The sequence below is a fragment of the Plectropomus leopardus genome, chromosome 22, assembly GCF_008729295.1.
Source record: "Plectropomus leopardus isolate mb chromosome 22, YSFRI_Pleo_2.0, whole genome shotgun sequence".
Lineage (NCBI taxonomy): Eukaryota > Metazoa > Chordata > Actinopteri > Perciformes > Serranidae > Plectropomus > Plectropomus leopardus.
The window spans coordinates 4,905,430-4,929,581 of record NC_056484.1 but is presented as its reverse complement, the minus strand read 5'-3'; the positions used below and the strand labels follow the sequence as shown (position 1 = coordinate 4,929,581).

General features: G+C 38.0%; 2 protein-coding genes across 2 annotated transcripts; both read right to left on the bottom strand.

Moving 5' to 3' along the window:
• Positions 1-1,121: 1,121 nt before the first annotated feature.
• Positions 1,122-3,161, bottom strand: myf5 (myogenic factor 5). Its single transcript, XM_042511219.1, has 3 exons — positions 2,666-3,161; positions 1,772-1,844; positions 1,122-1,622 (listed from the first exon to the last, which is right to left on the bottom strand). Exons 1-3 carry the CDS (start codon positions 3,116-3,118, stop codon positions 1,426-1,428), a joined length of 723 nt encoding a protein of 240 aa, XP_042367153.1. The 5' UTR covers positions 3,119-3,161; the 3' UTR covers positions 1,122-1,425.
• Positions 3,162-9,573: 6,412 nt separating this feature from the next.
• On the bottom strand, positions 9,574-12,003 carry myf6 (myogenic factor 6). Its single transcript, XM_042511396.1, has 3 exons — positions 11,462-12,003; positions 10,374-10,467; positions 9,574-9,932 (listed from the first exon to the last, which is right to left on the bottom strand). The coding sequence occupies exons 1-3, from the start codon at positions 11,969-11,971 to the stop codon at positions 9,823-9,825; spliced, it is 714 nt and encodes a 237-aa protein (XP_042367330.1). The 5' UTR covers positions 11,972-12,003; the 3' UTR covers positions 9,574-9,822.
• Positions 12,004-24,152: the final 12,149 nt, after the last annotated feature.

Genomic DNA, 24,152 nt, shown 5'->3' with positions numbered 1-24,152 from the left:
TCACATTTGGAAGGAAAGTGCAAACAGGTACTCACAGTACTGCGTCCACTTAAAACACACTTTTAGAGATACTAAAATGTGATCAAAGCAGACAAAATGTGTTTCTATTTTCCAAATTATGCAATATTTTTGTAACTGTCTCTTTTGGCTGAAATCCCTCTTATGATGCAGAAAAATTTGTGTGTTTTTTGACACAGCTGTAAACAGTTTTATTTTTATTTTAAGTTATTTATTCATCATTATTCTCATTATTGTTTTCATTATCATCTGCAATTTTTATCTATTGTGTGTTTTCTTTTATTACTTAAGTAACATAAACTGAAAAAAATAGATAAATAAAATCAATAGACTACCATATGTGCAAATTTGCAAATATTGTCCTATTTTTGTTTTTGAACTGCGCCGCAGATGGCTTTCACCATAAACACTCCACTTCCCCTTTTCCTCAAGTCAAATTTTATTGCATATCAAACAAACACACAAAAGAAAAATTGGGTGCCCCTGGGTGGTGCTCTAGGTGGCCGCCTATGTCGCCTATAGATCGACCTGCCACAGCGCTAATGACTCATACGCAGAATGCCACACAAGTGATTACAGCAGTGTCGAATGATTCATAGTATCAGCTGACCTCTATCAGTTTCTACTATGTTCTCCACACCTTGTTAACTGGACACAGTCCACACTGCCCTGTCGCATGATAAATAACTGATAAATAACCTTTTTATTTTGATAAAATTCACCTTTTTTGAACTTGTTTTTGTTATCATGCAAGATTCTGCAATCTCAAATTATTAATTTTGCTGTTTTATTAAAAGATGATGCATCTTTAAACAGTTGCAAACCCACTAAACTCTGACTAATCAGTATCTTAACGATAGAAACTGCTCTAACATTAGTGTCACTGTAAAAAAAAAAAAACATGCACGTACAAAAGCTAAAACAGCGAGAGCTAGTCATCAGTTTTGGGTGTTTTATGCTGACATGGAGTCTTGACATTTATTAGAGTTAACAGCAACAACTCTAAGTGACTATTTTAGTTTATTATTTTCACTGTTTTACACCTCCTACGTTGACAGGATGACTAATATCTGAACTCACAAAGAGACACAAAAAGCTCAAACTTTACAAAACAGTAAAAGATTTAATGTTTCATAACAACATGGGAGAAAAAACTGCTTAAATACCACTTCATGTTGGAATAATGCAACATTACATTAACTGTCATAATTAAATATGTCTCATTGGGGTATAATAGCATGTATAGAATAAATGGGCATTTACATTACATATTTACAATCTCATGTACAATATAAAAGCTGCAGGTCGTCGGCTGAGTCTCCTTCACACAAAGTTCTTATCTCTTGTTGCAAATGCAGCTGGTGTTTGGTGAAAGCAGTGCGCCAGCCTGCGGGAATATATCAAAGTTCACAGGACGTGGTAGACGGGCCTGGATGCAGGGCTCTCTGGCGTGCAGGGCTGCGAGTCGGAGCTGCCCGGGGAGAAGGTGGCCATGTCTCTCAGAGCTGCAGGTCCACAGCTGGACTCCACAGAGGACAGCCGGTCCACGATGCTGGAGAGACACTCCAGGCTGGAGGCTCCGGCTGTTTTTTCCCCTAAACTCTCTGATAAGAAGAACAAAGAGGACATGCGTTTATCAGCTTATTTGTTTATAATATACTCCCAGAGGCACAATATAACATGCATTTAACATAATCCATCATGCAGTTATTACTGGCATGTCATATTCATATCTGCTGTCTAAAGGTCTCACCGTTCTTCGCATACGAATAACCGTTGCTGTAGTTTGCATTCAGATGCTGCCACACTGGACTGTTGGTGTCCGCCTGCAAGGAAATGAGAAAATTCACCCTTGAATTCTTGCAAGCACTTGTTATGTTTGCATAAATATATATATTTATATATATATATATATATATATATATATATATAAGGAGAAAAAACAACCTTCACAATACTCTGGACAGGGCTAATAAATCCTGAATTCCAAAGTTATGGCCTTCTTTATTTCACATCCACCTTAAAGCCAAAGTGGCAGCGCTCCCTTCCCCTGCCCCCCTTTTCTCCCAGCGTGCCGAATCGATTGTATCAGTGGAAGCAACACCAGTTTGTGCAAGATGACACTTTCTCCTAGTAAATCTGCAGAAAATCCTGGCAGCGGTGCAGAACATGCAGTCAAGATGGAATGCAGAAAAGTGTCCAGTTTTTTTTCTCCCTGACTTCAGTAAGGTGGATTTAGCTCGGTTTATTAGGGGCTATAAAGTGTCCGGTGGTGGGAAAGCCATTACTCCATCCCGCGTGATTCCTTCTTTTGTATTAACTGATACGCTGTCACCTTCAGTGCTGTTGACTAATTCAACCTGACCTTTAATAACAAGCGTCAGAGATGCTTGTAAGACTACATGATAGATTTTTCTATTATGGGATGGTATGACATGCATGGAGGAGCATGGTAATTGAGGTCTTGGGGCAAAACAAGCTTATTTGATTAATGGGTTTTTAAAATTGGAAATCATGGCTTAATTTTGAAATGCACAACATGCTGATGAGAAATGGAGACACTTTGGTCGCCATAAAGGCCTTTTCAGTTGACAAGATGGCGCTCTATCTCGCATGCAGTAAACCAGATGTTTGCATGTGGACTTACCATGCCGTCGGAGCAGCTGGAAAGCGGGCTCCCAGGCTCCGAGCTGCTCTCTCCAGGTATCCCGTAGTAGTTTTCCACCTGCTCTCGTAGCAGCTCCTGCAAGCTCTCGATGTACTGGATGGCATTGCGCAGAATCTCCACTTTTGGGAGGCGCTGGCTGGGGTTGGCTGAGGTGCAGCGCCTCAAAGCTTCAAAAGCGTGGTTGACCTTCTTCAGCCGCCGGCGTTCACGCATAGTCGCAGCCCGTCTGCGGTCCACAAAGTTGGACTTGCGCTTGCATGCCTTGCAGGCCCATTGGAGGCAGTGTCCCGGCTGGTGAGGGGCTCCAGGGACCCTGACATGCTCGTCCTCCTCAGAGCCGTCAAGCTCCACGCCGGGGCCGAACTCCAGGCTGTCTGGAGACGAAGCGCACGCTCTGTCGTAGTAGACCTGGGATGGTGAGAAGACGTCCATGTTTGCTGGAGAGAGGAATGGATGGAGAGGAAGGAGGGTGAGAGAGAGGAGACCTCTGAGTGATATGAGGGGTCTGTTGCCCCGGGCCCCCCTTATATGCCCCGAGGCCGGAGCCCAGGGCCCACATTGGCCAGATCTAATTACCATGGCCCATTGGCCCAGCCAGAAGGCAGGCTGGGGTTAGATCAGCTCTCTCCCTGCCCCATCCCCAACCCGCTCTCACCCCCCAGTACCCTGCAGAGTTTCCCACATCTGCACTTACTGGTGTTTTCCTACTCATCACCACTTCGCCTGCAAGGCCACGATGAATGTAGTGCAGCTCTAACCATCACATGACCTGTTTTTGAGTTCATTTTGTGTGATTTATCTGGCATGCAGGCATCACGTCAAGGCTGCCAATGAAAGTGACACTCCGCTATGAAGACGTAAATATTAAATGAGTGTTTTGTTTAGTCAAACTGTGCAGAAAAAGAGCACTTGTAGCAGTACGCCAATTTTTACAGCGGAGACAACAGCGTTGCAGATGCAGCCCAGCTGCAAAGGAAGGTGTAACATTTCAAGCCCTGTGAATTCGCATGACAGCGGTAAGCCCCCTCTAAACACCCCAAGCTCATCACTGAAGGTGCTGCGAATGAGGTGATCCCTGTTTACCAAAGCTCATTAAAACAGTAATTACACAACCGACACCACCACTGCAATTCCCCGCGCCAGTTTGCCTTCCAAGGACCAAATTTTAACCGTTAAAAGTTATTGACACAAGTCAATTCAGCTCACAACAGATGGTCATTATGGTGCAGGAGTCTTTATTCGAGTGGAGGACTGATGGTGTGATGGGCTTTAAACAACGAGGAATGCAAAGGTGTTTACAGTGCAGGAATCCCAGAATGACTTTTACTTGTTCCCCTTTTTAACTGAATTTATTTATTTATTTATTTATTTATTTTTACAGATTAAATTAAACCAGTTCAACATGTTTTTGATATTTACTGTTTCCAGCGGAGAAAAGTTACTATGGGTCATGAGATAATGGGCACAGACATGCAGAAGCCCCCACCACTTAGACACATAGACTTTGGTAGTTTTGCCTCTTTGTTGTTGTTGTTTTTTTGCATGTATTTGTTGTGTTGTCTTTCTGAGGTTATTTTGTGTCTTTTTGGTCATTTTGTGTCTCTTTGTGATTGCTTTGTGTCACTTTTAGGGCATTTTGTGTCTCTTTTTGATTGTTTTGTTTCTCTTTGGTGACATTTTGTCTTTTGTGGTAATTTTGAGATGTTGTTTTTTTATTTTTTGGGGTTTCTTTGTTGTTGTTTACAGGGGACACATCTCCCCTTGTACTTGTAATATGCTTGTGCATAGCAGGTAGAGACATAGCAGAGACATTTTCACTGTATATTGATGTAGAAAAGGCACAAATTGGTGCATAAAAATTAATTAGAATGCATGAAAGTAGGTGTTTAATGCTCAGAATTTTCTGGCAGAGGTCCCTCGCCCCCCCTGGCGTCAATAATTATAATCCAACAACATAATCTTTATTATTCTCTGTTGGGCCATCCTGCATAATAAGTACTTTTACTTTAGTATATTGTAATGCTCATGCTTTTTTTTTATTATGACCGAAGTAACTTTTTGAATGCAAAACTTTTACTTGTACTTTTACTTGCACCACAGCTTAAAACTCCAGTATCATCAGCAATATTTGACAGTTAAAATAAACAGGCTTTAATTTAGAACTTTTTGCTGTTTTTGCAGGAATCTTAGTGATAAATTGCTTCTCTGTCAGGGGGCTTCTGTTTCACCAAACAAGCAGCATATTAAGTGAAAGCATGAAGCCGTTTAGAAGAAATAAGGTTTTCAGACGTGAGGGCGATGGACATAAAAGATCACCTCCTGCCCCTCACTTAACTCTGTCTCTGACCCTTGAGAACAACAGATAAGCAAACTCGGGGAGTTCCCAAGAGACCAGCAGAGCGCACAGATCACAGCGCGCTGCGCGCAACGACTGCGCCAATATTCCCCCAAAAAAACACACCATGTGCTGCACTAATCTAACTCCAGCCTCAATTAGCTGTCGGTTACTACCAGGTTTTCTCATTGTCGACGTTGTTCTCAGTCTAAACAGCCTTTGATCCTCTCAGCAGCTACAAGCGATGTCTTCTTCAGCTGTGCCTAATCCAAACTCTTCGGCCATTCAGAGGCAGCAGCAGCTACTGGTGTTTTTTTAGGTGCGCGCGGTTCCCAGAGAAGAGGACTCGCCAAACGTTTTGACACATTGTGAGAAATATCCGCATTGTATCCTTGTAAGCTGTCAACAACATAATTACTAGTCGGCTCACACGGTGTTGAACTGCAGAGAAGCCTCAATTCAGTCTGAAGATGTGACAGAGAACAATTCTGCAAATAAAGCTCAGTGCCATCACCTTTTGCCTGTTTTCTAGGAATAGCTTGTAAATAAACAGAATAAAGACGCCTGGGGGGAAAAACAGTGGAGGTGTAAGTATTCAGATGATTTTTAAAATATTTACTAAAAATATAGACCAAAAGTTCCAAAAGTAAAAGTAAGTTTACTAATTGTGCAAAATGGCCCAATTCAGATAAGGTTAAAGTACTTGAACACTGTGAAAAATACTTTGATACAAGCAAAAGTTCTGCATTGAAAATTTTAGTTAACCCTTTGAAACCTTGACAACATGAGTTTTTTTTTATGTGATGTCTACAAACTGTTTGTTTTGGCTTTTTGGCATGAAATACCCCGCAAATTTCAAGAAATTAGTTTAGAATAACAAGAAAATGACCTGAAAATTAGATTTAAAATGGTGTGGGAGGGGTATTAGAAAATAATAAGAAAAAAATGTATAGAAAACTATATCTAAAATTATTCTGAGTATATGTATTTAAAATTATGTAACAAAAAAAAGTACAATATATTGTGTACATACATATATTTATCTTTCATTTTCAGCATTTTAATGGTCATTTTTGTTGCTATTTTTACTTTTCTTTTTGTTTTGCTTTGTAACTTTTTTACTCATGTCTTGCTATTTTTTGGGTCATGTCCTATTAAGTTGCTTATTGCCTTCTCGCCATATTTTTGAAACACATGAAACCAATTTGCTCCAATTTCAAAGGGTTAAGTAAAGGTTAGTAAGTATAATGAGGAAACTAAATTATAACAAGTAAGAGCATTTGTAAGATTTAGAAAGAAAAGAAAGAAAAAACACACAAAAAGTTCCAAAATTAAAGGCTATATATTGAATAATGTTTTTTGCTTATTTTACTTGTCAAATAATAGTGATGTTGGAGTTTTTAGCAATGATGGAAGAAGTATGCAGTTTAGTTAAAGTGCGAGTATACTGTGAAAATACTCTGTTACAAACAAAAGTCTTGCACCAAAAATGTTAAGTAAAAGTAAGTATAATCACAAAAAAAATGTACATAAAAGCCAAAAAAACACACAGTAATCCTTTTGAGGCTCTTTTCAACACAACTATTCACATCTTTTGCTAAACATCCTGTTTTCTGTAGAAGGCAGACAGTAACGTGATATCCTAAAACAGTAATGTGGTTTTAATGGCCTCCTGCCCACTCACTCTATCTGATAGCGCTGTTACTTCACTTCATTTTGCAGCTCTGTGGGTATCTGCTAATTTAACGTCTGTTTGGTAATGACTGACCTAAATTGTCGACCTCACATCAGCACTCACAGTTTGTCCCAGAAAAAGAAGTGTTTGGTTCATCATGGGCACTAATTACTGTCTAAAATTAAATATTTTGCTGCATATAAACCTGCAAGTTGTGCTGGTAGAGGAGTTGTTTTTGCTGTAAAAACACCAGCTGTGTTTTTAACTGTACTGTCTCATTCTTATGTTCGCTCCCTCTCAGAGCCCCGACTCTCTCTTGTCTGACTTTACAGGGATTTCGGTGTTACTGATGACACCATATAATTCTCATTTGGCTGTGAAGGCAGTGTTTTAAAAGTCGAAGCTGATGAAAGGCGAGCAGTTATAGGAGGGGGGATAAGCCTGCAGGGCTGAATGCTCTGATTTATCCAGACTTTCCTTGAATATGCTCAGAGGAGAAGGATTCACTGCAGCGGGGCTGGCAGTGCACCTCGCTCTGCTCGCTGCCAAACAAATGCTGTTGCCACTCAAATTTTTTTTTCTTTCACTAATTCTTGTGGGGAAAGGAAAATGGACTTTCTCTGTGAGGAAATAGCCTTTATAAAACTACTGAGCTTTGAAAAGGAGTGTCTTTCTTTTTATTAAATTTTATTCATTTACATTTTCCTTTGAAGAAAGTCTGAATTAACATGCACTTTTTCAAAATATTGAAAACCAGTGATGTACTCAAGTACTGTGCTGAAATACAAATTTAAGCTGCTTTACTTGAGTATTTTCTTTTCTTGGCACTTTATACTTTTACTCCACTACATTTCAGAGCAAAATATTGTATTTTACTTCAAAACATTGATCTGCAAGTTTTAGTTATTTTACAAATTCAGATTTTTGTATAAAACATAACAAGAGTTTATAAAAATGATGTTTTGTTATAAATTAAATCAACCAAAAATACACCTCAAATTATTAGTTGATCAGTTGATTCACAGAAAATTAATTGCCAATTATTTTTGATTAATTGTAAAGTTCTCCTTTTTTCAATTTTTATTATAAATTTGATGTTTTGGGGTGGTGTCCTTCTATTTTTTATCACTGAGTTTTTTGGCATTTTTTCTTTTTATTTAATGGAAAAGAGTTTTCTGTTTTTTAAGAGGTTTTTTTTCTATTATTAAAAGAGTTCTGTTTTTATCTATTTTTTAGAATATTGTTTTATGCCACTTTTTTGTTATACTCCCTTTCATTTTAAAAGGAAATATTGTAGTTTTTACTTCAAAATATTTCCCTTTAAGCTTTAGTTAGTTTACATATTAGATTTTTACATCAAAACATAAGAATAGTTCATAAATTATGGCATTTTGTTACAAATTAAAACTACAAAACAGTTTATACGAGTACAGCTGAAATTATTAAATAATGGTTCAACTCCCTCTTTGACATAACTCTGTTTACCTAACATTGGTCATTACATTGACATTTCTGATAAACCTGACATGTGTGTGACACTTTGCATAGACATGGGTGTGTGTGTTTGTGTGTTTGCAGGCCTGAGAGATGAGACCGAGTCCTAAAGGTCAACCAAGGCTGTGTGTCGTCCACAGAGATCTGAGGGACACCAGCACGCCCCGACATCAACAAACATCCCCCCTCTCATGTCAATAAAAGACAAACTAGACTCAGTGAATTTCCATGCCGTTAGCATCATGTCATGCATTTTAATAGCTCGCATGTAAATCCTTTGCCATGTGATGACAAAGCAAGTGATGATGAATTAAGGTCTAATGGCTCATTATCCCAACAGGCTTTGCACTCAAGCCTGCTGCCCAAGTTTCCATGTCCCCAACATCTGATAGGAGACGAGAGGCACGCTGTGTTTTGGAGTGGGCTCGAGTTACTGTTGTGGGATCAGTGCTGGAACAAAGAGAAGCAGCCCAGCAGCAAACTCTCCCAGTTTAAACAGATTTTATGGACTTCTAATAGCCGTGAATGCTGGGTGAACTGGTAGACCTTGAACTGGTAATGGGTATTTTTTTCTCTTTTGGTGTAAAACACAGAGGGGTAGAGTGACCTTTTATATTCAGAAAATGTTTTAACCATGATTTGTGCCTGAGGAGATACTACTAAAAGGTAGCTTTTTCATAATGATTGTGATTTTGGGGATTAAATGGTTAAAAAAAACATAATTTAACATTTAACCAGAGTTATCGGATATAAAAAGTTATCACTTCATCATTATATTCTATAAGACACTGGGTGAAATTAGTGTATGAGTTCTTGAGTTTTTGCCAAAAACATGTTTTGTGAATCCGCAGTGATCTTGGCCTTTGACCACCAAAACCTAATCAGTATATAGTTGAGTCCAAGTGGACGTTTGTGCCAAATTTGAAAAAAATATTCTAAAAGTGTTCTTGAGATATCATGCTCACAAGAATGAGACAGACAAAGTCACAGTAATGTTGACCTTTGACCTATGACCACCAAAATCTAATAACTTCATCATTGACTTCAAGTGGACATTTGTGCCAAATTTAAAGAAATTCCCTCAAGGCACTCTTGAATATTGTGTTCATGAGAATGAGACAAGGTCACAGGGACCTTGACTATTGATGTATTACCACCAAAATCTAATAAGTTAATCATCGAGTTTAAGTGGATGTTTGTGTAAAATTTGAAAAAATTCCCATGAGACGTTCTTGAAATACCACCTTGATGAGCATGGGATGTACGGACATTGGTTGTCAAATAAAACCATAAAAGAATGGAAGGACTCTCCTTTCCAAAATGTCCTTGAAGCATGAAGACAGTGCTTCAGAGTATTGCAAAAGTTTAATTTACTGTCTTGGTCAGTTATGTACAAATATTTAAATACAATATCAGCTTTCTCAAAAGAGTCATTCTGATTCTGAATACAAAATAAATAAATCTAAACATCACATTCATATAAAATATGTACAAATTTGTTGCTCCTGCTGTACAAATAAGAACTACGCCTACAGAACAAACAGAAATCAGAATGGCTGAATATAGTGGAAATAATTTAGAGATGAATAGTGGAAATTTGAAATTTAAATAGTCGAGGTCTTCGCTAATGTTTCAGTTTTCGGTGGCGTCCTCGGTCACGTTGATTTTTTCGTCGGTGGTGATGCTGTCCACGATGGAGGACAGACGCAGGAGGCTGGTGGACCCAGAAGACTCACTGGTTCCTGAAAACAGAGGAAATAAACTTAAAATGGTTTTGTTTTATTTACTCATTTATATATTACTGATTGTAATAGAAGTTTGACCAAGCAACCTCTGAGGCTGAAAAATAAAGCCAGTATGGAAGAAACAAAAACTGCAGTTCCTCTAATGGCCACTTGAGGCTGGTGCCAAGAGCGAGTCAATAGTTTAAAACCTGTTTTTTGCTGGTTAAAACTAGCATTACCAGAGTTAACCATAGTTGTATATGCACCGTGCTAACCAAACTGGAATCAGGGTTTGCTCCACCCTAACGTCCAAATTTGGTCACTTCTGTGTCCAAAAATCCAACATGCCAGCCAAAATGCCAAACTCGAGGCTTTGAAACTGGAATCCACAAACCAATAGGTGACGTCATTGTGGCTAAATCCATTATTGTATACAAACCAAAAATTTGACAGATGTACCTTCTTTCTGGTTTGTCATTGCTGCAGTGGAATGATCAGCAGAGGTCGGCCACGTGTCCGAGGACTTTTTCCAGTGGTACTCATGACTGGCCACCTGTAAAAACACACATTACATGTTATCCATTAACCAATAAACACCCTTACTAAACATATGTATATTTGATCAAACTGACAATTAGGACACTGAAAAGCCATATTAGCCGAGCTAGCCATGTGTTGACTAATTCAGAAACAGGCGTAATATTCTTTACAGACATAAAAACCCCAATAAAAACCCAAATTAGGGCTTCATTATCAATCAATCTGCAGATTATTTTTAGAATATCAAAAATTTGAGAAAAATGCAATCGTTAATCCCAACAGCCCACAAAGCTTCTTTTGTCCAACCAACAGTCCTTTTCATTTATTATTATAAATGAGAAATAAAAATAGCTAAATATTATATTTAAAAAGCTACGAACAATGACAATAAAATGACTGAAACGATTGATCAACAGTCAAAATAGTTGGCGACTAATTATTTTTTGATGACTAATTTATTAATTTGACAAATCATTCTCAACTCAAATAAAAAATATGAAAATTGTTGTAATATCAAGGGGATACCTTAACAAGAAAATATATAAAGTTGGCAATAGGACTAAAATGATTTATCAAAAAAGTTACCTTTTTTCGAACGTATCAGTTATCAGTTAATTGACTCATTGTTTATGCTTTAACCCATAGAAATAATAAAAAAAAGAATATTATTGGAAGGTCATAGGGATATTTTAACAAAATAAAGTAACCAATTCTAACAAAAGTGACTTACTTAATATCATACTGGTAGTCACAAACAGAATAAAAGTTTTTAAAAAATGCAATTAAAAGCACCACAGATACATTAAAAGTCAATGCAGGAATATTATAGGGATGTTAGACATACAACAGAAATAAAAAGCACATGATTAACTCATCATGAAGTCATTATAAAGTCATCTGAGTGCCACGGACACACTGACTGACTCTATGAGGAATTTATTGGGGGGTTTTGTCTGTTTTGTTTTGTTTTTATTATAATTTTATTGGTATTTCTCCGTATATCTTACACTGTGTTCTTTGAAGTTTGGGGATGATCCGTTTTTCTCCTGCTCGTCCAGCGTCTGCAGCAGGTCCTGTAACCTCTCTATGTAGCTGATGGCGCTGCGTAAAATCTCCACCTTGGGTAGCCTCTGGTTGGGGTTGGCCACGGTCTTCCTCTTCAGCGCGTCGAAGGCCTCGTTGATCTTCTTGAGCCTCCTCCTCTCCCTCAGCGTGGCGGCCTTGCGTCTGTCTGTGGGCGCTGACTTCCTCTTACAGATCTTACAGGCCCACATGAGGCACTGGCCGTCGCAGTGTGCGCGGAGACCCGGGGGCGCAAGGACGTGCTCCTCCCCGCTGCTCTCCCCTCCGGTCTCGGACGGAACATTATCCTGGCCCGGGGACAGCGGGCTGTCGTTGCCGTTGTACAAAGGGGACACCCCGGACATGTCCAGGTGCTGCAGTGGTCCATGATCCCCGTCTTCCAGATAGCGCAGATCACTGAAAAGATAAGGGTTGGTCTCAAAAAGGTCCATCATATTGTTGCGCCCCTCTCTCTGTTTTGACAGTGGGACTCTGGCATTTAAACAGAGCAGCAGGGACACAAGTCACCAGGCTTATATATAGAATGTGAAACTCTACCCAACACTTTGGCTGTCACACTGCATCAAGCATTTTCTCTTTTTTTCAATGGCTCCTTACAACCAGTGCTGGAATGTAACAAAATACATTTACTCAAGTACTGTACTTATAAGTACAAATTTGAGGTACTTGTACTTGAGTATTTCTTTTCATGCCACTTTATACTTGTACTTCTCTACACCCCGGGGGCAAATATTGCACTGTTTACTCCACCACATTTATAAAACAGCTTTATAAATGTGAGGTTTTGTTGTAAATTAAATAACCAAATCGTTTTATAAAAGAACAACTCAAACGATTAGTTGGTTAATCAATCAGTTGATTCAGAGAAAATTAATAGCCAGCTATTTTGGCATGAACATGAAAGGTTAATAATTTTGATGTTTTGGGGTGATGTACTTCTTATATATATATATATATATATATATATATATATATATATATATATATATATATATATATATATATATATATTATATATAATTTTTAGTTTTTTGGATGTTTTGTTTAGTAATTAAGAGTTGTTTTTTTCCAATTTTTATATTTTTTAAATAATTTGTTTAGTTGGGGGTTTTTTTAGGGTTTTGTGGGAATTTTTTTTTGCTTTTTGTAATAAATCTGAGGTCGTCTTGTGTGTTTGTTTGTTTGCATTATGTACTTTTACTTTTAATACTTAAAGTACATTTTCTTTATTATTCTTGTATACTTTTTATGTAAGTAGCATTTTCAGTACAGGACTTTCTTGTATTGTCACAGGTTGCTATTGGTACTTTTACTTCAGTAAAGGAGCTGCATACTTCTTCCACCACTGCTTACAACCTACTGACTCTGTTCAGGAAATAAATATACATTAAAGTCTTCAGGAGCTATTGAAATGTCATCTCGGGTTTCATGGCAGGTGCTTTAAATATCTGCATCCGGACAAAATAGCAGTGCAGTGATATTTCCCAGTGTTGAGACATAATACTGTTGTTCCACAGTTAACAGGGCAAAAGTGAAAGTTAATGGATGTGGAGTCCTTGATGTCATATATGAAACACTCCGTAAGGGTTTATAACTAATGGCTTTAAAGGATCTGTATTTACCACTTTAAAGAACAATCTTTTCTTTCGTCTGCTGTACATCCTTCAGCAGCTTAACCTTATTTAAGGGTCATCAAGCTTTCTCTTAAAAGTGTTCAAGGGTGAATGAAGGTTTGTGAGCTTCTAGTAAATAATATATGCATCATAAATAAATGCATTTTGATTCAGATGCCCCAAAGCGTATTTCAAGATTTTATGAAGGACAAATTTTATGTTGTAGGAGGAGGTGCAACGAGCAAAATACTTTTTCTAAACACTTTATTTATAGAGATTTTATAATTTATCAGACAAGACATTGACATAAGCTATAATCTCAAGGCACTAGGCCTAATATGTACTGACATGTAAAGAGAAATAGAAGGGAAAGAAAGAAACAGACAGGTCACAAAACAAAACAACAGAACCGGTCGCAGGCGTATGAAATGTGGAAGGATAGTGTCAGGTAGTAATGCCACCTGTGACTGCGTGAAAATATGAGCTCAAGTGCACCTATAGAGCAGGTAAGAGAGGTGGTAGTTGGGCTGACTTTCATGTTGGAGTTCGGTGTTTGCTTTTCGTGTGAATGTGAGGGTTTTTTAGACACCATGTGCTTCTTTTGACTAAACCCAACCATCCAGGACTTTGTTGCCTATTTCTAACCATCATGACAGTCCTCTTTGGTTGCCATGTGCTCATGTTGTGTACACATAATGATGTGCTGCGTCATCCCATCATGTGCATTTGTTGACATCGTGGCACTGGCATCCCAGAGCATAAACAGCTGATGCAGAAGGATATCTAAAACTTCATAAGTAGACATTATATAATGAGCTGGGATGAGAACATGTTGGAAGATATTTTAAATGACCCTATTACTGACTTGATTTATTACAAAGTACCTCAGTAAACATTTTTGTAATGACTTTATGAGCTCAATTGATAGTTTCAATTCTACATCAATACAGCATGATGTTCATTTTGTAAATTATGGTTTACTATTAAAGTAAAACAGAAGATAAAGCAGGATATGCTTTAGGGTTTAGGTTTAAGTTGCTAATATGCCAGTGTCCACAGGTTCTAAGTCGATCAAAATGTCTCGTCAAAGTACGGTCACCTCTGGCTCCAAAAAAACAAGACAGCGACAGCCAAAATGCCAAAACAAAAGGCTTTAAAAAGGTTGTCCAAAAAGCAAAAGGTGACATTGCGGTGGCTACCTTCACTTCTTTTGTACAGAATTTGATTTTAGCCTCTTCAGGTTCACTGTTTTGGTTTCATGTCCTGCAACTTTACCCTTTTGGTTCAGCCTCGTCATCTGGCAGCTGTTTTCAGTGAAAAGCTGTTAAAACCCACAGCACACTACCTGCTCAGCAGACAGAGAAGGTCAAAGAGCATTTAGCAGCTAAAGAGCCAAATATTTCCCTCAGACTCCAGGAACTAAGCAGAGCTAAAAGGAGAGAGTGAAACCAGGCCTTAGATTCATCAGGTAGACACAAGCACAACTCCAACTGAATGCTAATGTTGTTCCCTGTCTGCTGGATGTGTAAATAAGCAACGATTTCCTAACAAGCTCGACATATAAGATTAAAAGGTGATAATATGTAAGTGTTGTGTTTACAGATTGTTTTCACTGCCCCCAAGTGGCCAAAAAATCACCTAATGCAGGTTAAAGTAATTGAACTCTTGAGATGAATTAAAGTGTTACCCCAAAACAATAGCACTAAATAATAGGCTGAACAGGTTAACCCTTTGAAAACTGAGCAAATTGGCTTGATTTCTTTAAAATAAAAGCGTAAAAAAGGCAATGAGCAACACAACAAAAAATAACCAAAGAAATTAGCAAGAAATTAATAAAAAATTACAAGAACAACAAAAATGAAAAGCAAAAGAACAAAAACAGGAAATGACCTCAACAAAAGTGTTTTTAAAAAATAATTATCATACATTAATAGATTTTTCCTGAAGCTTCATTTTTAATATGTAATCATAAATACAGAGCTCTTTATGTTTGTCCATCATTATTTAATCAATTTTATGTGACTTTTTATTATCAATATGTCGACATTTAATGCCAAGATGCTAACTGCTTTTTTAAAGTAAACAAACCAATTTGCTCATGTTTGAAGGATTTAAATGCTTGTGAAAGGCGTTTGAACACCGCGCATTAAAACTAATGTCGAGCTAGATTTCAAGGGGTTAAACATATTGCCCAACGTCCTAGTTTAAGGTGAACAAGTTATTCCCACTGAGTGTATAACATAATTTACATACAGAAGCCATATAATCGTTCACACATTTCAGATGTGTGTGTGCCCGTTTTAGCCGTTGGGGATGGTATGTCCGATTGTAGCTTGTAGAAAATCCCAACATAAATAGATTGGAATGTGCAGTGTCAAAACAGCTTTGTGAAGCGCATGCATGAGGTGCTATAAATAGAAACATGGCTCATTCATCTCAGATTCATAAAAGAGATAAAAGCCTGTGGGGAGGTGATATATAGCCTGTGGCATATTTGCCGCAACCTGAAAGGTCTACAATTGGAAACTTCAGAGACGGGAATGTGAGGGATACCTATTTTCGTATGGAGGCAGTTCTAGTGGGGTTTTACTTTTACCCTATGGATGTACCTCCCCCCTCCTCGCTCCTCTCTCCCGGCTTCTGTTACGATGTTGTGGAAGGCTGAGAGTCACGGGGGCTTTTCATCATTTGTCAGGGTGTCTGAAATACTATTACCAGTCAACATGGTAACTCCAAGTCATTCATGTCACATTATACAGACAGTTATTAAGAGCAGCCAAGTGAGAAAAACTATTTATCAGCCGCCTAATTGTAATTCTAATTCAGAGGTGTCATATCTCTGAATAATAATTACTTCAACAATAAACTGCTGGCAAAAAGGTCACAACGCCACCATCGCTGACAGTTATAATCAATAAGGAGGTCAACATAAATGCCGTCCAGATATGTTAAACCTGTAAGGTGGCTTTTGGCATCATCCTCGAATGCGGAAAGCACTCACGGAGCAGCGCTTTTTGACGAGATCGGAGTGAGAATGGGCTGGATTATCATACAAGTACAATTAGTTACTATCTGCATTAAAGATCAAAGAAAATACTTGTTTGGGTCATTGTGTTCAAAGTTTTACTTTTGCTTTAAAAATGATCTGAAGCTCAATTCTGAGGCTGTTATGTGAATAATTTTCTAATACAATACTGAAAATAGCAACCTCTAAAACACTCATATCAGTTTCAGTCTCAAAATAAAAACTTCAGGTTAGGTCCCACCCACTCACAGTTAACCCAGACTTAAACTCCGCCCACTCTGACTACAGATATGGATACAAATAATTCAGTTGGTCGAATAGATTCACAGATACAGATAATGGTGTACTGGCTCATCCATACCCAACATATACTCATGCAGTATTTCATATGATATATTACAAAAATGCACAAGTAAGTATGATATCTAATGAACTAGCGCCCCACAAATGGCGTCCTCACATTACATAATTAATGTAAAATTACGTCGCTTCTTTACTCAAAGTTACGTAGGTTCAGTTTAGGTAAGTAAAGTTATGCCTGTTAGTTTTAAGAAAGGAAATAGTGGATGTTGTCACATACATGCTTAAAGAAAAGTTGTTCGTCACCTGAAGTTGCATAGGTTGGGTTTAGGAAAGTAAAGTTATGTGGGTCAGGTTTAAGAAAAGAAACTTGGTCGGGTATTGTCACATATGTAGTTAACGTAAAGTTAAGTGGGTTGGATTGAGGCAAGTGAATTTATGTAGGTTAAGTTTAGGAAAAGAAACATGGCTGCAAATACATTTTGGATACGGTTTCTATTTACATCATAAGGAAATGTTGAAAATTAACATAGCAAGCTGCAAGAATGTTGATACTGAAGGTATAAGCAAAACATAAAAATTAAGAATTGAAAACATATCAGTTAACAAGTGGTTTCTGCAAAAAAAAAAATAATGCAACCTTGAAATACACTATTCACTTGTAGCGAAAAAGAATCTGGTTGGATTGCAAATAGTGCCTCATTAAGTTCCCCAATCTTTGTAAAATTTTAAAGTGTGTGACTGAAACCTCACAGTCTTTAGACGTAAAAGTCTTAAAGTCTTTTTAAAGTTTCCTGGTGAATAGTTGGTTTGAACCCGTCAGAGAGTGCGCTGATTCGCTGCTGTGGCCCACTGAGACTCCAGCAGAGCAGAGCCCCAATTAACACAGTTAGTTCCACCTGTGCAGGTCACAAAGCCCACTGTGACAAAACTGCTGATATCTTGTCAAACAAACTGAGCTCAAAATAGACATTTTTCACAGACGATTTGAAGTGCAGGTGGAGCTCCTAACATTAATGAGGGCTTTGTTCCATTCAGGTGTGCCAGTAAATGATGACAGTGACATGCACATATCTGCAGTAACACAAATGTTTACACTGAACAGCTCATTTTTCCTGCATGTTCAATCGCTGACATTTTCACATTTATGTTTCAACAACAAAAAGCACTTTATTTAGGATTAGGGAAAGCTTGATATTTTGGTCAGGACTGAATTTTATTTACAAGAGGTTTTTAGTATTAAGTCAAACCAGCAGATGAAGAGCACGTAGCTCAAAATGTCACCTCGGTGGTAATTGAATTAAATATTAATGGGAGCATAATCCAGTGTGCAGACTTTGGTTTGGTTTTTTTTTCCTCTTGAATTATGTCTTGTTCAGCACCCAATGTTTTGTCATCTGGATGTGCGTGCTTTTGTGAATTTTATTCTCAAAACAAATTGACCAGGTGTTTAAAATGGATAAAACACATTAAAAAATCGTGTTTCTCTGATGCTGACACAATATTTGCTCAGTTTATTTCCCTGATAACTTAAAATCCATTCTTTTGAGGACTAAAATTCTTCAAATAATTAAACTTGAAGTCAAAAAGACGACAATCTAAAAAGTGTATTGTAAAAATGTGGCTTAAAACAGGATTAAAAAGTCCATTTGTGACAGCTTCCACAATGCTGTCACATACACAAAGGGAATATCATGCCACAGACCGTGTCCTTGACAAAAATGAAAGATTTTTCTTAGGTTTTAACACTGTTGGTGACATTTTGGGATAATAGAAATACACAACTCAACAAAATATACAACCCTGGTCTAGTTGTTTCAATGCAGAAAAGTGAAATATTGTATCTTTAAGTTTCTAAACTGTAACATGATGTGAGATGCAAGAGTTGACCCTCGGTATCTGGCGCTGAAGTCCTGTCTTTAATACCCACAAGTCCTGCAGGTGCATAATTAATGTTATTGATTGCACCTGTGTGTTTCCTGCTGTGTCAAAAAGTGGCTCATTGCATCTCTGTCTCTGCTTGGAGTTTATGTTGATGAAGTTTTTTCAGTTTTCAGAACAGCAAAAGCTGCAACTTTCACAAACTGCTTTTAGAGGTTGAATCTGCACTATGCTATGTGAATTGATAACAGCCAGCAGATGACATCCATTTGCAAAATGTCAGATGTTATAATTAACATTTTGACCCTAATTAATTTTATATGCACAATATGTTGTGTATTTCCTCACTGCTACTGCCGCAGGGCAGAATATGAATGCATATTTCATTTTCAGAACTTATAAAAATGCTGAATGTATTCCTGTTAAACTCTTGAATCCTGTTCTCAGTGATGTTAAAATAGTAAACACACTATTTAAAATGTGTGTATTTCATCAAATATTGCAAATGCAAGAGATTTTTTATTTTCTTGAATCAGAGGGGAGGTATTCTCGGGGGCAGTCACGTATGGAAAACAATATAGCTTTTATTATTGGATTGCGGTTTGTGAGCGTGCTATGCAGCAGAAATGGTGTGTTAGATACAGGAGAGTGTGTGTGTGTGTATCTGAGTGTGTTTTGTCAGGTAAGATAGATTTTGCATCCCATAGTTAAAATTCCAAACAAAACTAGCGTCCCTGTCGGCGACACTTTTTTTATTTTCATGCAAACAAACAGTCTGGGAAAAGCAAAAGTGACAAACGATGACAAATGAACGATGATGGTAAATATATTAGGTAAACAGTTTCTCCAAATGGCTCATGAATATAATACATATATTACAATTAAGCCCGACTTCAGGCTATATTTGGCCTCGATCCCAAAGCTGAAATAAAGGGAAGCCTTGCTGCACTTTTTCGGGGATGAATGGAGCAGTGTCCCTGCTGTGCCCAGATCGTGTATTCTCTTCCCGGGGCTACTGTGCATCCTGAACCGGACCATAAATTCCCGTCAGTGTCAAGGGGTTGACGCTTCAGCTGTCAGGGAGAATCATGGGATAGCCTGGGTAGAAACTCAAACTGGGAGGATCTGGCCTCTCAGGCGAGGAGGTGGAGTCAGGATGGACTGCAGGAAGTGTAAATCTGTCCAGAATCCAAAGAGGCTCTGAGTCAACAGCTCTGCAGGCTGAACTCTACATCTATATACTGAAAACATACAATGAACTGTCACAATGATCTTATTCAGAAGTTCAGCATGAGATATCACTTCTTCACATTGTGTTAAAGTAAATAAAGCATTTACATTTTTAAATTTGCATTTACATTTTGGAAATACGCTAATGTTTTCATTTGCAGAGAGTTAGATAAGATTAATACGGCTTTCTTATTTGTTAAATATGAGGCTACAGACAGGAGACCGTTAGTGTCAAGATGAAATATGTGATACGAGTGGCACATGCGCTAAAAGGTCGGCCATCTTTGACAGCGAGCTATGGCTACACCACTTGGACAAACCACATCAGGATTTAACTTATGACATGGCCCCAGTTTTTTTTAAGTCCTGTTGTTGTTTTGATATTCTTTATTTTGTTAAAATGTTAGCTTTAAATTGTGAAAAACTCCGGTAAGAAATCAAACAGTTGGATTTGAATAAATAATAATTATTATCCTCCTGCATCTCCTTGCGTCCCTGCTTTCAGCCACATGAAATTCATGAGGGAGAAAGTCTTTGCACTTTGGCAGCACCACAGTATTTCCAAACTTTAAAGTAGGACATGATCCCAGCAGGGGACAGTCAGTATCTCCTCCTGTGGCACTCGGAAATTCAAACACTTTTTCTTAGGTGAATAATTGATCAGGCGCTGAGAGAGAAGTAAGATTTAATGGCATACAACAGTGTGCTGCAGATTTACTCTTAACTATATTGATCTGTGTCCATTTTGAAAGAAGGAACAGATTCATACAGTCATTTTGCAAGAATACTATTACACTTTTAAGCAAGTATAATCACTTTTGAGTTGCTTAAGTAATTTGAATTGAATGTTGAGTTTTTGATTGGAGTAGCTCCTTATTTAAAAAAAAACAAAAAAAAACACAGATTAACCACTTAACTGCTTAACCACAGATAATTTAAAAAAAAAAAAAAAAGAAAGAAATGAGCCTTTCTTTAAAAATATCCAAAAATTACACTACTTATCATAACCGTTCTGTCAGAAAAAAAAACAATAAAAACTTAATAAAAAAAACAACATAACCAAATCTAGGCTTGAAATAGTAATATGTAATTAAAATCACTTTATATCTCATGTCAGGTTTGGCAAAAAAAAACATCTGTGTTTAGTAACCAACATGCAGAATGAGTGAAAAACCAAGGATTTAAAAAAATAAAAATAAAATCTTATTACTAATTTATGGCGGAGGGATGCCCAAATCCCCAAATCACTCAGAGAGGCTCAAAGAAAAATATTTGTAACTATGGGGGGGTGAAGTCACACCCTAGGCACCCCCTTCTTTGAAAAACTGTCCCCTAAATAATACAATATTCATATGTTAGTGACTCAGTTACCCCCAGGAATTCAATCATGAACTGTTTGAGTGCTTAAAGAACTTTATAGTTTATCACTTTGCTTCTCTCTCTTTTGCACATCTCAAATTTCCAGACAGTTTAAGACCCCCTAACACCATGTCTGCAGTATCGTGTTTTCTTACAGTTCATAATGGAGCTCGTCCACGTGACTTTTCTCCCTCCATCAAGTGTTAGAGGGGGGATCCAGTTAGGACCAGTGCTGACATGAGGGTCACAAACAGAACTGATAATGAACATGAACTGCAGGACCCCCATCTCCCCCGCACACCTCCTACCCTCCACCAACCCCGAGCTTAGCTGGACCTCCTGCCTCAGACAGGCTGCCCACTCATTGTGCTGTTGTAGAGGAAACTCTGATCACCGTGACGGACACACCGTATATAACCCGGCTCCACACCTGGGATATGAATTAGCCAATAAGGGGTTAAGTACCCTGGTCATGGGCCCGATGACAATGCCTCACCTGGGATCACTGCCCTTTGACCTTCAGGGCCTCCAGTCCACCCACTGCAATGAGAGTTGGTGAATGGGAGGGAAAAAGTGCTCATATCTCAATAAAATGACAGACATTGATAAATGATGCCGGGACGCTAATTACAAATTTTACATCAGATTTTCATCATTCAAAAGAGGAAATAAAGAGATGATGGGTCATTTTTGTAGTCTCTTTATTGTCGTTTTCACTTTTTTTCTCAGTTTGTAGAGAAAGAAATCGACAAAGACTTCCATCTTAATGACATTTTTATAAATCATCCAAATAAAGTTTTATTTCACCATTCCCATGTTGGATATAGCGCTTTGTTTGCTTTTCTCAGAACATTTTTACAACTCACTCCCGACCTTTCAGGGGAATTAATAACCTCGTCACAAATAGCAGAATGTGTGTGACAGAACGTGAAGAAACTAATGTACCTGTGGTTTCTAAACTGCAAACGGTGTCTCAAAGGGAGAGAAACAAACATTTGTGGTGCTCTTTTTACAGCAAAATTAGCATGTGTCGGGGAAAAAAACATGCAAGAAATAGGTAATAGACTCCTTTCCAGCTGCCAGTAGATGTAATTCATGTACAAGACTGCCCATTAGTCATGAAGGGTGCTGAATGAAGGGACCTCCCTTTGAGTAGCATCAGTCTGACTACTGACTAGTCTAACATGCAGATGTAGACTGTGGCTGCAAACCTGCCATTGGCTGGCTATTTTCACCAGTAATCTCGCCCACTTTCGCTATCTGTGTGTTACTGTTTCCAAAATCCTCTCCACTATGAGAAACAACAAACAATTTAGACAATGTGAATGTTAGGTTTTGATGAAGATTTGGATCGTGCAACAGGGCATGCCTGCTTTGTTCTCCCGGCGAATTGTTATAAAGATCTACAACGAATGAAGCAACTTATGAAAGCACTGCAGCTTTCATAAGACTGTCTCGCACAAATCTCACGCCTGACGTCGATCTGTTTTCAGCCCTGAACAGTCTGAGTCGATTTGCAACATCTTGGTATTAGAAAAAGTCAAATTACTGTGTCAATCTGACTAAAACTGGGCTTAGAAAATACATGTAAACATGTAAGTCCAACTGAAATCGTCCTGAATTGGATTTCTTGAAGCCTATTAGTAGATGAATAACTATTAGTAGATGAACAATATAAATTTATAGGGAAAAGCAAAAGAAAAAGAATGTTTAAAAAAAGGTGAAGGTATGTGAAGCGTAGCGCAAGTATGAAAGCATAATTTTAGCTAAGTTACTTTTAAATTTAAATTACTTTTTACTTTTTTATTTTAATTTTAAATGACAATATATCTTCAGGACAGCTTACCTAAATTTTGGACTGCTTTGCTTTCAGTCAAGACTGAAAGCAAAGCAAAGTAAATGCAGATAATTACAAAAATAAAGGCACTGACTAGCAGCTCTGTGTTATGGAAGGCCATAAACTGGGGCAACAGGTGGTTACAATGAGCAGGAATTCCTCCTCTCTAGTTACTCTGCTTAATGGCAAGTTTCATTACCAGCCAGAAATAACCTCAGATGTCATTCCAGGACACACAATTATTCACAGAGGTTACCTTCTTTCTTCACAGAGGGTCCCTTTTGCAAAAGAGATTGCTTTGCAATCAGTAATGAGCCATCCCTTACCTCCAACTTGTGCCTCTCTGTCTGTTCTCACTCAATATTACCTCTGAAGCTAAATACCTATTTCTTCTCAGTCATCTTTTTCAAACTGCTGCCTCAAATTATGAGCAAAAGAATTTTGTGGCAATGACATGAAGTTGACATGCCATTTCCATAACCTTGCCACACTGAAGAGTTATCAGTCAAGTTAAAAAAAAAAAAAAAAGCTGCATAACTGGCTGAGAATTCATTTGGACGTTTTGGCTGAGAGGGAAAATTTCTTCCACAGCTGAAAACCTCTTTGCAGGAGTTGGGAATTAGGCATATTGAGTGCCGTGCACAGAGTGTTTGAATTTTTTATGCATGCAAATCTTCACAAAATTCCAGGAGACCACACTCCAACTGATACTGATACAGGATTTAAGTGCCACACACGAAGTTCACAACAAATGTTAAAATGTTGGTTGCTATTATGTTATTTTCATGATATGGAGTTACGATATGATATGGGGGGGGGAAACATATTTTCAGGTATTTTCCTTTAATATTTTATTAATTTATTGTTACTTTTTGGGTCATGTGTTTCCTTCTCCTCATGTTTTTGAAAGAAATTAAACCAATTTGCTCAGGTTTCAAATGGTTAAGGTGCATTACAACTCTACAGGCATATTGGTGGTTTTATTGAACATTCATTACATACATCAGAGAAAATTAAATTGAGATAGTTAGCATTTTATCACCCAGCCCTAATATAGAGTAACATAACTCCAGGCCTATATGTACAAGCTCGTAGGATAGAATTCCCTCAGGAGCCCTCCTGCACAGAGCTGGAAGAGTGCCAGTCGAGGCTCAAGTCTTGCACAAACAATATCGCTCCTTCCTTGGGCTAACAAAACTCTGAGACACCGCAGTCACTACCGCCGGCGTGATAGCATCTCCCCTTGAAAACACAGCTAATCTTTTTGGCCTGGCTCCCTTAAAAACTCACAGACTCGACAGTGGTCAAACAAAGCGGGGAGTAACTGTCTCTGGAGCTAAGCTAACAGACGGCTCCTCTCACTCGTGCCC

What these genes read in the sequence shown, in the direction of transcription:
- myf5 (XM_042511219.1), bottom strand. Translation starts at nt 3,118, where the DNA reads ATGGACGTCTTCTCACCATCCCAGGTCTACTACGACAGAGCGTGCGCT. An exon ending in CCAGCTGCTCCGACGGCATG is followed by an intron (nt 1,845 to 2,665) that starts GTAAGTCCACAT and finishes ATTTCCTTGCAG; the next exon opens with GCGGACACCAACAGTCCAGT. An exon ending in TTATTCGTATGCGAAGAACG is followed by an intron (nt 1,623 to 1,771) that starts GTGAGACCTTTA and finishes TCTTCTTATCAG; the next exon opens with AGAGTTTAGGGGAAAAAACA.
- myf6 (XM_042511396.1), bottom strand. Translation starts at nt 11,971, where the DNA reads ATGATGGACCTTTTTGAGACCAACCCTTATCTTTTCAGTGATCTGCGC. An exon ending in CAAACTTCAAAGAACACAGT is followed by an intron (nt 10,468 to 11,461) that starts GTAAGATATACG and finishes GTGTTTTTACAG; the next exon opens with GTGGCCAGTCATGAGTACCA. An exon ending in AATGACAAACCAGAAAGAAG is followed by an intron (nt 9,933 to 10,373) that starts GTACATCTGTCA and finishes CTCTGTTTTCAG; the next exon opens with GAACCAGTGAGTCTTCTGGG.